Source organism: Myotis daubentonii, chromosome 9 (assembly GCF_963259705.1).
Source record: "Myotis daubentonii chromosome 9, mMyoDau2.1, whole genome shotgun sequence".
NCBI classification, from domain to species: domain Eukaryota; kingdom Metazoa; phylum Chordata; class Mammalia; order Chiroptera; family Vespertilionidae; genus Myotis; species Myotis daubentonii.
The window spans coordinates 52,109,161-52,122,102 of NC_081848.1; the positions used below are offsets into that span (position 1 = coordinate 52,109,161).

Here is a 12,942-nt window from a genome sequence, read left to right on the forward strand (position 1 = left end):
GGCCTTTGCTAAAAAACGTCCTCAATCTGAGGGGGTCGACCTCAGCCAAAGGACCCCCACAGGCAGAAACCAACTTCTGCGCATGGGCCACAAATTTCAATCGCACTGCATGCACGGAACGTGGGCGCCCGCACTGGTATTTTGTGGAAGAGCCACGCTCAAGGCGCCAAAGAGCCGCATGTGGCTCGAGAGCTGCGGTTTGCCGACCACTGGTTTATACCATGGAGTCCCATGGGACCTAAGGTTATGGTAATGTTACTAGTTATTGTCAAAATCCTTTTATCATCAAAAATCGACACATCAAGTGCGTTGAGTGCACTCATCTTAAGTTTAAGGCTCCATGAATTTTTACGTATGTATACATCTTTGTAACTACCACTCAAATCAAGACCCGGAGCTTTTTAAAACTCTTACTAGATTCCCTTGTGCCCCTTCCATCCCTCCAGAGGTAACCATTATTCTAAACTCTTACACCACTGATAAGTTCTGTAGGAAATTATTCTGGAGAAATGGCATGATTTGGCTCACAATCCCGCGGGCCTGGAAGGGACGCACCCTCGGCGCTCTCCTTTTAAAGGGCGTCCGGCGGAGGTTTCAGGGGGTCCGCGGAGTGACGGCTCCGCTCACACGGGCCGGAGCCCGGCCGGCCAGAAGGCGGTCGGGCCTCACGTAGGCAGCGCCGGGGCACGCCACAATAGCCGCCCGCCCGCGGGCTCCCACGCCAGCCTCGCCGCAGCCCCTCCACCATTCGTGCGGGCGCCCTTCCCGCGCGATGGGCAGCCAGCCGGGCGTGGCCCTGGGCGCGACCCGCGAGAACGTGAGTGGCCAGGGGAGGCGCTCCGGAGCCCGGGATGTGGGGCGCACGCCCATTGGCTGAACTTTCCCCCGTCCGGCCGCAGAGCCCACCTCCCCGGCCCTCTCTCGGCGCTTCCATTGGTCGTTTGCGTTCTAACCGGCGCCCGCTCCGCCCCCCTCCCTCCCGGATGGAAAAAAGGGTTGGGGGTGGGAGGCCAGAGCGGGGAGGCGGGTGAGCGGTCCTACTGGTAAGGGGGCGCGAGACAGCCAATCAGGCCAAGACGTCGAAGAGTGGCGCCGCGCCAGCCAGTCACATCCCGCGGTCTGGGTCGGGGGGCCGGCTGACGCGAGTGCGGGTCGCAGCCAATGGGCGTGCCGCTGCCCGTCCGCTCTTCAGCAGCCGCTCGGGGGTGGTGGAAGAGCCAGTGAGGAGAGCGCGACGGCGGCGGAGCCATCGGCGGACGACCCGGGGGAAAGCGAGGCCCAAGCCTGTGCATCGAGGTGAGAGGCAGGACGCCGGGTGGGAGAAGCCGGGTGCTGGCCCCTCCTCGCCTGGCTCGGGCCGCAGCTGCGGGCGCCGGGAAGGCAGGCCGGGCCCAGTCGGGGGTTACACCCGGCGCCCCGCCCACGTCCTCGCCCCCGACTGGGGGTGCCGGCTTCGGACCGGATGGTCTCCGGTTGGGGCGCGCCGCTGCCCTCCGGAGGGCGGGGACCGCTTGCAGGGATGTAGGGAGGAGCCTGGTTTGCTGCTGCGGAGCCTGGGGGCGCCTCCCGGGGTGGGGAGGCCGGGAAGAGGCGGCGAAGGCGGGGCGGGGTAGCTAACAGAGGAGCGGGCTGGTGTGCACCAGAAGCCCGTGATTGAAGGATTCCAGGTCTGGGGAGGAAGAAAGTGATGAGAAAAGGTTGATGCTCAGAAAAAGGTGCCGGAGGAGACGGCGCGGAGCGGTGCAGTGTGGTTGGCCTCTGGTAAGTAGGCATGGGTAGAGGGTGGGGGGAGTCAGCTGGGAGTGCAGGGAGGGCAGGCTTGGGTTTTGAAGGTTAAGCGATGTGGACAGTTGGGGACACGTGGATCTGGAGTCAGAGACACCTACTGAAACCGGAAGGTGACTGAGAGGAGAAGGGTTGTTTTTTTTTTTTAAATTTTTATTTTTTTAGGTGAGATGTGGATAGAGGCTCCTTAACTAGAGAGCGCTAGGTGGCCAGTTAGGGGAAAGTATACGAGGGGCAAACAAGGTAGGTTTATGCGTGGTAGCTGAAGGGTGTGGGCCTTTTGAGTGAGTAATAAATAATAACTCGGTTTTGGCAGCGACGGGAGAGCCAGATGTCTCAGGAAGGAGTCAGTCCGCCAAGTTCATAGGTTCATTCGCTGCGCTGCATCGAGGCCTAAACGCCCAGACTTGACAACTCTCGCTGCTGAGGCTGATCCATCTTCCTCCCCTCAGTTCATCTGACTTGCTTTGCTTCAGCAGCCCCCACGCGCGCGCACTCTCAGCATTAATGGCACAAGTGTTTGGTTTTGCTTGGATGGCAGGGAAGAATCTCTTGATTCTTTACATGAAAAAAAAAAAGTATGCATTGGTTTAAACGCATTGTCAGAAGATAACTCTTAGAAAATCTGCCCTGTAGGGGAATTACTCAACTGTCTTGCTGGGCATGAGTAATATTAGCATAAAAATGATGCAGGAGTTCTTACGGTATCACCAGTGAGAGTTAACATGTAAATACAATCCTGCTATGCTACAGCATCAGCTATTTTGATGTAGTAGAATTTGGTTATGTATCATGCTTGCTGGGAAAATTTTCAGCCTTGGGAAGATTTATAGCTAAATAGGTTCAAAGTTCCTTTCGTTTTCAGAGGAAATACAGACATGATACATGTGTATCACTGTTTCAGGCTTTTGGATTTTTTATTTGTGGGGTGAGGCCAGAGGCTGGGGTCAGAGAAGAGGTAGTAGAAAAGAAAGAGTGGCCCGCTACCCAATTTCCAGTGGCATTAAATGGGAGGAGGTGATAGGCAGTGAGGTATAATTTCTGCTTGAGGATACCACAAAAAGAATGTGAAGAGTTCAGCACTTTTGACAAACTTAAAATAGTATAGGGTCAAGGACAGAAACCAAAGAGGGCATTCACTGTATGTGTAGGGTGCTTCCTTATTCAGGGGTGGGCAAACTTTTTGACTCGAGGGCCACAATGGGTTCTTAAACTGGACCAGAGGGCCGGAACAAAAGCATGGATGGAGTGTTTGTGTGAGCTAATATAAATTCAAAGTAAACATCATTACATAAAAGGGTAGGGTCTTCTTTTTTTTTAGTTTTATTCATTTCAAAACGCCCATGGGCTGTAGTTTGCCCACGGCTGAACTAGATCAACAAAGCATTATAGCTAATGAGCCATTCTTTGGGATGTAGAAATAATTTTGTGGAAGTAATTTCTTGGTAATGCTACTCATTGATCACATTTTACTCTAAGTATAACAGAATACCCAAGCGCTCACAGGTGCTGAGGCGACTCAGAGCAGAGAAGGAATCTGAGTAGTGTGAAGTTACAGTTACTCAGGGAAAGTTTCTGGGAAGAGGTGAGTTTTGAACCATCCTTTGAATTAGGAGTTGGGATTTGGGTTATTGGAAGACATGAGGATTATAATGAGTGACAAATGAAATGGCTTTAAAGGAGGATTGAAGGTTTGAATGAAGATTTAAGGGTGTGGACTTCAACTAAGTTTGTTGTAGCTTAGTTGATAAATGATGATTCTGTATTATGATAAGAGAAGAATTAGAATAGTTGATGATTGGAGATAGGTAGTAAAGGAAAGATCATAAAAGTATTTTTTGATAGTTATAAGAGAATATGGTGAAAGTAAGTTGGGTTGTTGAGAGGTAGACTTGGTGTTCAACTATGTATAATAAACATTTTTGTGTCCTGTACTAGATTATGTTGATAATGGTAGTATAATTTGTTGGATTCCACTTTGTGCCAGCCACTGTTTTGAGCTTTCTGAGCATCATCTTTCTTTGGTTATCCCTATTTTATAGATGAGGGAACTGAGATTCAGAAAGATTTAATTTGCCCAAGATCACACAGCTAATAAGGTCAGGATTGGTGTAGCCAGTCAATAAACATTAATTGAGCATTTGTTTCATGTCAGGCACTGTAGTAAGTGCTGGAGATTCAAAGTTGATAGCAAATCCAAAGGTCAGGTCTGAGCTATTTTTTTTTAGAGATTGTCATGAGTTAACAGAAGAGAGCCAGGGAAGAAAGAGAAAAAGATTAGTTGGAAGGACTTTTGTAGACACTGAGCAATATACTGTTTAGGGAAACTTAGAATTTTAAGAAAGAGGAAGTGGTCAGCAGCAAACTATATAGCTGAGAGACTCAGAAGAACAAAGATTGAAAAGAAACTATTGAGTTAGGTAAGGGAAAAAGTATTGTGAATTTAGTCTCAAGAAAGCCAGAATGAAGATATTAAAATACAGGCCAATAGTTAATCATGTTTAATGGCAAATGCTCTATACAAATGTAAAATTTGGTATGATCACAGTTATGGTCAAATTCATAGAAAAGATGTTGGCATGTCTCTTTGTAATATTTTAATCTTTGGCTGATAAGATTGTGGGTGGTTTAAAAATGCTTGTGCTTTTAGTATTTTTTCAAATAAAAAATGAGCATTATTTTTGTAATTAGTGGGGGCAAATTATTCAACTGAAATAGGGACTGTGTGGGTGGGCTAATGCTAATCTGAATTGTGTTTGGGATCAGAGAAAAAGATGGCCTTTACTTCAGGGCCTACTGCATATGAGCCACTTTGGTAGGCACATTCCCATCGTAGAATGTCTGGGTTGTTACCAGTGTGAACATCCTGAAACTACATGTTGAAAGATAGCATGTGCTTAATCTGAGGGATCAAGATGACTAAAGCACCCTGAATCATGAAGATAGGGTTTTGACTCTCCTGAACATTGTTTTCTTTGCATTTAATAAATGAATTAAAGGTTAAAAAGAAAACAAACCACTAGTACAGTTGAGTTATTTCAACTTTGTCTTTTGGCCTTTTATTCTTTCCTCTTCCCACACGTTGGTTCTGTAGTTCCTCTCTTCAGTGGGTTTGTAATGGGCTTAGAGTCCCGGTTCAGTAAAACAATATGAAAATGCTGAATTTGCATAAAACTGAAACACTTAAAATTTGTCATTGTTTTCTGTTCCCACTTTGAAGAAGAGACTGATTTCAAGAAAGTAAGCTTTTCTCATCAAATTTCTCCAAAGGAGACTAGTAGGATTTGCTCTAGGACCCAGTCTGATTTATTCCAATCTCTAAAGGAGAAAGAGAGGAATTTTGTAAGTCAAGAATAGGTTGTAGTTTTTAAAAAAATACATATTTTTATTGATTTCTGAGAGGAAGGGAGAGGGATATAGAAACATCAATGATGAGAGAGAATCATGGATTGGCTGCCTCCTGCACACCCCCTACCCGGGATTGAGCCTGCAACTCGAATGCCCTGACCCAGAATCCAGCCGTGACCTCCTGGTTTGTAGGCCTATGCTCAACCACTGAGCCACACCAGCTGGGCTAAGTTCTAGTTTTTAAATTTCATTTAGCCTATAGGGATTGTGGGAGAAAACAGTATTTCATCTAGGTACTATAGTTCTTTTTCTTAAATTATCACGTTTAATTTTCATATAGTTCTCTAAGGTGGCTATCCCATTTTTCAGATGAAGAGAATGGGGCTCAGAGTAGTAATTTTCCAAAGGTTGAAAAGGTAAGTGACAGAGCTGAGAGTCAAACCTTGCTTTGTCAAAAAACTCCGGAACTCACGCATGTGAGACAGTGGCAAGAAGAACTTGTTTACTTGAATACCTGCAATTGAAGGGAATGGCACATAGCCTTAGGTGTTTAGTAACTATTTGTTACCCTTAGAAGGGATTCTTACTCTGTGTGTTTGTGCTTTGTGACAGTGGCTCTTAAATGATAGTAATTTTTGTGTCTTATTGAGTGTATTATATTACATTTAGAGGTGTGCTCACATTTTAGTATTTTTTGAAATGAAGATGTATTTACAGTGCTATATTTATTTTAAGATGTTTATGAAATGGATACTATGTCTTAAAATTTAATGTGTCTCAGAATTGAGGTAGTGTGGTATATGCATATAGTCTTCATGTATAACTGTCTTAGTATTTTGTTGTGTGCAATTTCTTCCCAACCTCCTCTCTTTACTTAACCAATTACTTTTTTTTTCAGCATGGCACAATATAGAACTGAAGTATATATTAATAATAAAATAGTCATTCTCTTTAGCTAGTGAATATTATAGTATAGAAAAATCCTGTGATGTAGAAAATTTACATTGCACTGTGAATCAGCAGATCTGAGTTTTAATTTTGGTTTTGCTAGTAACTTGATTTATAACTTGAGGCAAGTCACTTCCCCTCTCTGAACTTTAGTTTCCTCATCTGTAAATTGGAGTGGGGTGGGGAACTTTCAGACCTGTCTGTCTTAAACAAACTGTGTGCCCTCTTACTTTTTTTAATCCTCACCCCGAGGATATTTTTCCAATGATTTTTAGAGAGAGTGGATAAGAGAAGGAAAGACTGAGAGAAATATCAATGTGAGAGAAACACATCGATGGGTTGCCTTCTGCACAAGCCCTGACCAGGGCCCGGGCTGGGGAGGAGCCTGCAACCGAGTTTCATGCCCTTTACCAGCATCGAACCTGTAACCCTCAGTCTGCAGGCCGAGACTCTATTATCCACTGAGCCAAACTGGCTAGGGCTGCCCTCTTTCTAATAAAAAATGTGGATGCTATAAATCCCTTTCTTAAAAACTGTATTTATTGCTTTTGACTATTTCTTCTTTCTCTTCATCTCCCTGTCTTCCTTCCTGCCCATTTCCCCCCATGGATCTTTGAGCGTACTGTTAGATTTTTTTTTTTTTTTCAAATGTGTCCTCATCCCCCCCTACTGTTAGATTTTTAACTTATTAGAGAGGGTGAGTTATTTTTGATACCCTGCATTTACCAGGACAGGATATCTGAGAAAATAGGTGCCTATTAAATAGTTAATGAATGAATAAATGTATTTTATCTGAATTAATAAGAGAATTATTTAAATAGAATACCATCTGAAAGCTTTTGAACTTTCATTGAAAGATAATTCTGCCTAAAGAATGAAATGTGAGACATAGAACCATGGAACAGACTGTGGAATCTCAGAGGGAAGGCAGGTGCCGGGGAGGGGTGGTGGGAAGAGACCAACTAAAGAACTTGTATGCATATATGCATACTCTGTGGACACAGACAATAGGGTGGTGAAGGCCAGGGGTAGGGGCTGGCTAGAAGGGGTCAATGGGGGGAAAAAGGAGACAATAAGTAATACTTTCAACAATAAAGATTAAAATAAAGAGAGTTAAATGTGTTTTGTAAAGTAAATTTATCTGCTTTCTATTGGTCAGGTGCACACAGAAGAAAACTACTGGGCCTGTCTGTAAGAAGCTCTCTCTTCTAGTAGAAGAGGCAGACTTTTAAAAACTTTGTATTATGGGAAATTGCCAACATAAAAATACAATTATATGCATATCAGTAACCTTAACAATTTTCAACTTGTGGTCAATCTTGTTTTATCTGTACCTCCATCCACTTCCCCATTATTTTATTTTGAAGCAAATCCCTAGACATTTTTACCAGTGATTACCAGATACTATGATAAGTGTGACAGTAAATGTGCTAATAAAGTGAAGTGGAATTTTTAAAAAAGTAAATTTTATTAATTATTTTTTAAAATATATTTTATTGATTTCTACAGAGAGGAAGGGAGAGGGATAGAGAGTTAGAAACATGGATCAGCTGCCTCCTGCACACCCCCTACTGGGGATGTACCCGCAACCAAGGTACATGCCCTTGACCAGAATCAAACGTGGGACCCTTCAGTCTGCAGGCCGACGCTCTGTTCACTGAGCCAAACCAGTTAGGGCTGGAATTTTTTTATATATATCACATGGAGACTATAGATTATATTGTGCTGGGCAAAAGAAATTAGATATAATAATCTGTAGAGCAGGAATAATGTAATTGGGGAGACTGAGTGTGCATATATAAAATAGAATGTAGTGAGATCATATGTCAAAATTGGTTATAGGGATTCTAAGTGGGAAATGACATTATTTCTGAATCAAAGTAGGATTTAGACAGGGAGAAAGAACATTAAGTGGAGGAGGTGAGGGTGATCACATGGAGAAAACAAGTAGAAAAATGTAATATTTTTTTTTTAGAATATGTTTTATATAAACCTGTACCTCTCTATATCTTTTAGACCCCTGTAAGATGTTATTGACATACTATAGATCTTACATCAATATTTGAAAGAAGCCAATTGCTTTATTACAAATTATGACACACTACTTTGTGAATGTCCATGGTGAATTATTTGACACATTCCATTAAAAAGCCTTCTTAATATCTTAGTACCACATGTATTAATGGATCCATTTTGTCTAGAATGTTTGTGTGTGTGTGAGTGTGTGATCAGCTTTGAAGTATGTCATTTTGAGGTTTTAAATAGTGGCTGGTGTGTGTGTGTGTTTAAATGTTAACCACTTGACAGTTTTAGAATTACTTTGAAATATCTAGTTTATCTATTTTATGGAATTCTTACTAGTCACATGAGCAATCCTTGAATTTAAGGAATCTTACCATTATATCTTGTTATTTTGGAGTATTGTCTTAAATATTTAGAGATATTAATTGGAAATAAAATATTTTTAAACATATATTTTTATTTCATAGAGGAAAGGAGAGGGAGAGAGAAAGATAGAAACATCAATGATGAGAGAGAACCATTGATTGGCGGTCTCCTGCATGCCCCCTACAGGGGATCAAGCCCACAACCTGGGCATGTGCCCTTGACCAGAATCAAACCTGGGACCCTTCAATTTGCAGGCTGGTGCTTTATCCACTGAGCCAAACTGGCTAAGGCTGGAAATAAAATCTTAAAATATATTCATAATGCAGAGATTTGTAGTCAAAGGTCATGAACCTGTTTGAATATCTCCTTAAAGCTTTGTGCTATCTCCTCAGAAAATATACATTTAGTTTTTCATATAATTTCAGGGGGTTAATAAGACTCTCAGAACCTACTCAAATATCCTTGGGGGCCTATGGATTCTGGTTTAATAAGCCATTCTTTAATGTATAGGCAGAAAGCCTACTGTTAAAATTCAACTCAAATTTATTTCTGTGTACTGCTCACCTTTTACAAGCAGTCTTTTTTTTATTATTAAGTGATAAAATTATAAAGCTCATTATGCAAATGTTAATTTAAAAAAATACACCACTTCTTAATTGGATTCTTGGGTGAAAGCAAGCTATAGCTGGTTTAATAAGTTTGTAGGAATGGTTTTACCAAAGATTTTGGAATAAGTGTATGGTACTTTTTATAATGGCTGCTATTTATTCTGAATTAACAGGAAGTAGAATATATGATATAAGAATAAATAAATGTATAAATACCATTTTTTTCAGAGACAAAAACATTTCTTTGACTTATCCTGCCCTTACATAGTTAAGATTTGTGGAGGAAAGAATCTATTAAAGTATTTTGAGGTTTACATTTGTGTTAAAATAACTCCTTGGTGTGATACAGGGGTTTAGAGACATATTTTGGCTGATGAAGGATTGATTCTCAGTGGAGTCCAGAGATCTTAGCATCCATCTAATTTCAAGGATGGTCCTAAATAAATTTCTTAGAAATATGTTGTTTTAAAAACTTGTGGATTGTACCTATAAAATGAAGTCAAAATAATGGTTATTACCATATGCAGAATCCTCAGGAGATAGGAACAGGTGAATTAGCTGCTTTTGGGACATTTGACTCTGCAGAGCAGTACATTGATTGAAGATCAGTGAGTATTAGGTGTATTGCTTTAAAGTGATAACCCTTGTGATGTATTAGAGTTAATAATTCACTGAGTATCTAATGTACTCTTAGGCAACAACTTATTTTAATACGCAGTAATAGATATATAGACTTTGAGAGCTTAACCATCAGTGATTTGGCCTCCCCTTCAATGAATTTTACCAATGATCAGAGCAGTTAATTGACATGTCCAAGGTTAGGTGGTTAGTGGCAGTCCCGTTAGTGTAGTTATTCATTAACCTACTGATTTTTTTAAGTCTGTTGTGCTTATATATTTTGGCTGTCTTTTCCTTTTGGATCTCAGTTTCTGGAGAAGGAAGTATCTTAACACTAGGGTTTTTAGCATTATGACTTTGATTCTCAATTGATAAATTGATGAATTCCTTGAAGTTTTATACTGTAATGCTTTTACTTTGCTATGCATGTTCTTATCTTTAGCGGGGTAGGCTTCTTAGGAGCTTGAGTCATTTTCACAGCTGGAAACAGATACTAAGAATTCAAAAAGTCAAAAAAAAAAAAAAAGAATTCAAAAAGTCGCCCTGGCTGCTTTGGCTTAGTGGATAGAGCTTTATTTAGCCTGAGGACTGAAGGGTCCCGGGTTCGATTTTGGTCAAGGGCACATGCCAGGGTTGTGGGCTTGATCCCCCAGTAGGGGGTGTGCAGAAGGCAGCCCATTAGTGATTCTCATCATTGATGTTTCTAGCTCTTTCTCCTTCTCCCTCTCTGAAATATATATATGTATTCCAAAAAGTCACCAGTTTCCTCATGTTTTCTATACCTTTCTGGGCTGGTGATCCCTGCCTGACAGCATTTAGTTGAAAGCTGTTATGTGAACCTGCAGAGTTTTAAAGGTAAGCCAGAAAATGATTTTTGAAAAGAGGGTTTGCTAAGAGATTTAGTCAATTTAAGACATTTCTTGGAAGCTTCTCACTCAGAACTAGAGACCGGAGGCTTATTGACATCCAAGTTCAGGGAAGTTATTACTTTCACGAAAGGCTCTGATTCCAAGTCCTAATGTCACATTTGGTTGGTATAGACCTGGTGGCCAGGGAGAAGACCTGTCCCTACAATTAGTGACCCTGCAGTCAGGGTGAGGACTCGTAGAACAGTGACTCTCAAGCTTTTTTAATCCTGACCCCTTATCTGGGTCATTCTTTACCTCAATAATTCCCACTTTCTAGTGGGATAATAACAACTAATTGTCAAAGTGCAAGCATTTTGGGGAAAGAGGGATTTTCTTTAGCAGTTAGGAATATGGATGATTTGCTCATTGAATCACAAAAAATATACTACTTGTCTTAAAGCCTAGACTAGTTAGAAAAATGTAGGCCCAAAATCTTAGTAATACAAATATATAATACATTCTGAAGTTTGACTAAAACAACTAAAGCCAAAATGACAATAATGAAGTTCAATTAATGGTAATTTTTAATTGAAAAGTAAGAACAATGATAATTGAAAACCATGATCTGCTAAAGACAACACAACTTCACTGGCAGTGAGTGTCCCTTTAGAAAATTAAAGATTCAAGGCAGTGCCCTTGGTCTCCCAGATCTTTCTCGCTTCAACCGTGTTTGGGTGGAACAGACCCAGGGATGTCCCTTCTTCCAGCCTCTGACCATCCTCCAACCTCTTTTCCAGTCACCACCTTCCGAACCACCTCAGCCATCCTCAGCCTTTGAGACCAGCCAACACTGTTTTTTTGTTGTTCTTGTTTTTAACCTTAGCTCCTTTTACTGAACAACCATGAGCTCCCAGATTCGTCAGAATTATTCCACCGAGGTGGAGGCTGAGGTCAACCGGCTGGCCAACCTGCACCTGCAGGCCTTCTATACTTACCTCTCTCTGGGCTTCTATTTCAACCGTGATGATGTGGCTTCCCAGGGTGTGGGCCACTTCTTCCGAGTGTTGGAGGAGAAGAAGTTCAAGGGCGCTGAGCTTCTTTTTAAGATGCAAAACCAGCGAGGTGGCCGCATTGTTCTCCATGATGTGAAGAAGCCTTCCCAGCATGAGTGGGGCAAAACTCAGGACGCCATGGAAGCTGCCCTGGCCTTGGAGAAGAACCTGAACCAGGCCCTTTTGGAGCTGCATGCCCTGGGTTCTGCCCATAAAGACCCTCATCTCTCTAACTTCCTGGAGAAACATTTCCTGGATGAGGAGGTGAAACTCATCAAGAAGATGGGCGACCAGCTGACTAACCTCCGCAGACTGGCCAGCTCCCAGGCTGGGCTGGACAGCCCCCAGGCTGGGCTGGGCGAGTATCTCTTTGAAAGGCTCACCCTCAAGCACCACTCGAAGCCTTTGGAACCCAGAGGCCTTTGAGAGGCCCCTCTGCATTCCCCTGGTGTCTGGCTTTTACCTGAGCCTCTCCCTGAAACCACTAGCCATTCTTTTAACCACCCTGAAGCCCTCTCCCATGCATTGGACCAAATGGAAACAATAAAAAGCTTTTTGCATCAAAGAAAACGAAAAAAGAAAAATAATTTAATTTTTTGGCCCTGGCCAGGTAGCTCAGTTGGTTAGAGCATCCTTCCAATATGTGAACGTTGAGTGTTGGATCCCTGGTCAAGTCACATACAAGAAACAACCAGTGAATGCTTACATAGATGGGACAACAAATCAATGCTTCTCTCTTTCTCTCCCTTCTTCTCTAAAATCAATCAATAAATAGCTCTAGCCGCTTTGGCTCAGTGGATAAAGTGTTGGCCTGCGGACCAAAGGGCCCTGGGTTCCATTCTGGTCAAGGCCATGTGTCTTGGTTGCAGGCTCTTCCCTGGTCCAGGCCCTGGTCGGGTCTCCTGCAGGAGTCAACCAGTGATATGTTTCTCTCACGTTGATGTTTCTTTCTATCTTTCCCTCTCTCTTCCACTCTCCCTAAAAATCAATGGAAAAATATCCTTGGGTGAGGATTAAAGCCAATCAATAAATAAAAAATAAAAAATGTAAAAGAATTCAAGCTTTGAGTGTGCATATGTGGTGTAGGAGCTTTGCAGTATTATGGTTGCAGCAAACAGTTATTAATTGTATGCAAATTAAAATCTTTGGTATATCAGCATGTTCATTTTTGTAACTCTTAATATCTGACTTAAGTCTGTTTATAAGGAGCCTTATGGATCAAAGGAAGGTCATGTTTTTTAAATAATGTGTAGTCCCTGGGTAGTCTGGCCGATTTTTGGGTCATTACCTTAGAAGGTAATCCAATGTATTTTGGAATACTATTTCTGAAATGCATTTCACTTTTCT

At 42.1% G+C, this 12,942-nt stretch overlaps 1 protein-coding gene across 5 annotated transcripts; it reads left to right on the forward strand.

Moving 5' to 3' along the window:
* Window positions 1-935: 935 nt before the first annotated feature.
* LOC132240988 (ferritin light chain-like) lies at window positions 936-12,650 on the forward strand. Of its 5 annotated transcripts, none has more exons than XM_059708948.1 (2): window positions 936-1,296; window positions 11,341-12,650. In XM_059708948.1, exon 2 carries the CDS (start codon window positions 11,446-11,448, stop codon window positions 12,019-12,021), a length of 576 nt encoding a protein of 191 aa, XP_059564931.1. In that variant the 5' UTR covers window positions 936-1,296; window positions 11,341-11,445; the 3' UTR covers window positions 12,022-12,650. The 5 variants fall into 5 exon arrangements, with proteins under 5 accessions (XP_059564931.1, XP_059564932.1, XP_059564933.1 ...); XM_059708949.1 differs by having other exon boundaries at window positions 11,427-12,650; XM_059708950.1 differs by lacking the exon at window positions 936-1,296 and adding an exon at window positions 1,654-1,761.
* Window positions 12,651-12,942: the final 292 nt, after the last annotated feature.

Bases quoted from the DNA above. Each gene is read 5' to 3' on its own strand.
- LOC132240988 (XM_059708948.1), top strand. From the start codon at position 11,446: ATGAGCTCCCAGATTCGTCAGAATTATTCCACCGAGGTGGAGGCTGAG.